Raw genomic sequence first — 2333 nt, 5'->3', positions numbered from 1 at the left:
GCTTTTTCCTCAACCATCCAGGTTAGGGCCCCCCCCACACTCCCCCAGCCCCCTGGCCTTCATCATCACACATTCATCACAATGAAATATCACGTTCTGACTTCTCATCTTCCCCCTCGGACACTGAGTCTAGGGGAACCAGGACGGCGAGTCAGGCCGGTTCACCATTATATTCCCTGCACTCAGCAGAGACCTGACACAAAGTAGTGCTCCATAACTGATGGCTATTAAAAAAAAAAAAATGAATGAACAAATTGGATGAATGGGTACCTGTGGCAGTTTTCATGACAAATAAGAACCGCTCGGCCAAGGCAGCACGCAGAGGAGCAGTACGGCCTGCAGAGGGCACCAGCCTGCTTCTCAAGCTCCGCGCCGCACGGGCACTGCTGTCAGTCAGGGGCACCAGATCGATGCTCAGTGGTCGTTCCGCTCACTGAAGATGAAGTAGGAGTTGTCTGCCTGCAGCCCGTGTGCGAGGACTGAATGTCCCCCTCACTTCTAGTAACAGGTACCACATGCCCAGTGCTGCTCTGAAAACAGCTGAAACTCTTAACAACCAGTGGCAGGTTTTCCATTCCCAGGTAGGGGTGCGAGAAGGGGTAAGAAGGAGGGAGAAGGAAGACGACGCAGAAAAGTGTCCATAAAACTGCTTGTCCAGGAAAAGCAGAGGAAAGTTCTCTCGTCCAAGCTGACTTACTTTCTCCCTCCCTCCCTCTCCGCACCCTTTTATCCGGGGCGAGAACAAAACCTCAGTCTGGACTGGACGGGCATCCAGCACCAGCATCTGGAGGGAGATCCCTTCCCGTCGTCCGCAGCAGCGGGAGGTTCCGGACGCTGCCGGGAGTCCCAGCTCCAATCCACCCGTCTGTGGACCATGAACGCTTCGTGCTGCCTGCTGCCTGCTCAGCCAACACTGCCGAACAGCTCAGAGCACCTCGCAGCCCCCTCCTTCAGCAACCAGAGCAGCAGCGGCTTCTGCGAGCAGGTCTTCATCAAGCCCGAAGTCTTCCTGGCGCTGGGCATCGTCAGCCTGCTGGAAAACATCCTGGTCATCCTGGCCGTGGTCAGGAACGGCAACCTGCACTCCCCCATGTACTTCTTCCTCTGCAGCCTGGCCGTGGCCGACATGCTCGTGAGCGTGTCCAACGCCCTGGAGACCATCATGATCGCCATCATCAACAGCAACTACCTGACCTTCGAGGACCAGTTCATCCAGCACATGGACAACGTCTTCGACTCCATGATCTGCATCTCCCTGGTGGCCTCCATCTGCAACCTCCTGGCCATCGCCGTGGACAGGTACGTCACCATCTTCTATGCGCTCCGCTACCACAGCATCATGAGCGTGCGGAAGGCCCTCGCCTGGATCGTGGCCATCTGGGTGTGCTGCGGCGTGTGCGGCGTGGTGTTCATCGTCTACTCCGAGAGCAAGATGGTCATCGTGTGCCTCATCACCATGTTCTTCGCCATGCTGCTGCTCATGGGCACCCTCTACGTGCACATGTTCCTCTTCGCCCGGCTGCACGTCCAGCGCATCGCGGCGCTGCCACCGGCCGACGGGGTGGCCCCGCCGCAGCACTCGTGCATGAAGGGGGCCGTCACCATCACCATCCTGCTGGGGGTATTCATCTTCTGCTGGGCCCCCTTCTTCCTCCACCTCATCCTCATCATAACCTGCCCCACCAACCCCTACTGCGTCTGTTACACCGCCCACTTCAACACCTACCTGGTCCTTATCATGTGCAACTCCGTCATCGACCCGCTCATCTACGCCTTCCGGAGCCTGGAGCTACGCAACACGTTCAAGGAGATCCTCTGCAGCTGCGACGGCATGAACCTGGGGTAGGGCGCCAGGGCCGTGGAAGTGGGCAGCGGCTCCATCGCTGGGAGCCCCCAACCAGCCAAGATGTTTAGAAGAAAGAAGAGGAGGTAGAGAAATCCTTGGAAGACTTAAAATATGCCAGCAGCCATGATCGAACATGTCTTTTGTCTTTGTGCTTGCAAAGCCTTTCAAAGGGGAAAATGGTATGTAACAGGCTTTCTTGAAGGATTTCAAAGTGGGTAAGTCACTGATCTCCCAAAGAGGGCCTGGCAGGACTCAGTGACGGCTGCTCTGGGTGTTGCCTGCATTCATTTCCATGCACCCGGGGTCTGTAAGGCCCACCTACTCCCTCCCGCGTCCTCCCCGTGTCTCCCTGCTGCAAGTCAGTCCAGACGGAAGGACTCTCATTGACTGTAAGAGGGATTCGAATGTCTCCCCAGCAAACCTGTTACGGTTCTGGCTGTCAGCTGCTCAGATGGTCTTCTCCTTATTTCATAAGAGACTGAGTTTC

General features: G+C 56.6%; 1 protein-coding gene across 1 annotated transcript; it reads left to right on the top strand.

The window, feature by feature from the left end:
* The first annotated feature begins 874 nt into the window (after positions 1 to 874).
* On the top strand, positions 875 to 1896 carry MC3R (melanocortin 3 receptor). Its single transcript, XM_002921212.4, has one exon. The coding sequence runs from the start codon at positions 875 to 877 to the stop codon at positions 1844 to 1846; it is 972 nt and encodes a 323-aa protein (XP_002921258.1). The 3' UTR covers positions 1847 to 1896.
* The last annotated feature ends 437 nt before the right edge of the window (positions 1897 to 2333 follow it).

Source organism: Ailuropoda melanoleuca, chromosome 13 (genome assembly GCF_002007445.2).
Source record: "Ailuropoda melanoleuca isolate Jingjing chromosome 13, ASM200744v2, whole genome shotgun sequence".
In the NCBI taxonomy this organism is placed as follows: Eukaryota; Metazoa; Chordata; class Mammalia; order Carnivora; family Ursidae; genus Ailuropoda; species Ailuropoda melanoleuca.
Note: the sequence above shows the minus strand (reverse complement) of the source record. Positions and strands in the feature narration are given on the sequence as shown.

Bases quoted from the DNA above. Each gene is read 5' to 3' on its own strand.
- MC3R (XM_002921212.4), top strand. From the start codon at position 875: ATGAACGCTTCGTGCTGCCTGCTGCCTGCTCAGCCAACACTGCCGAAC.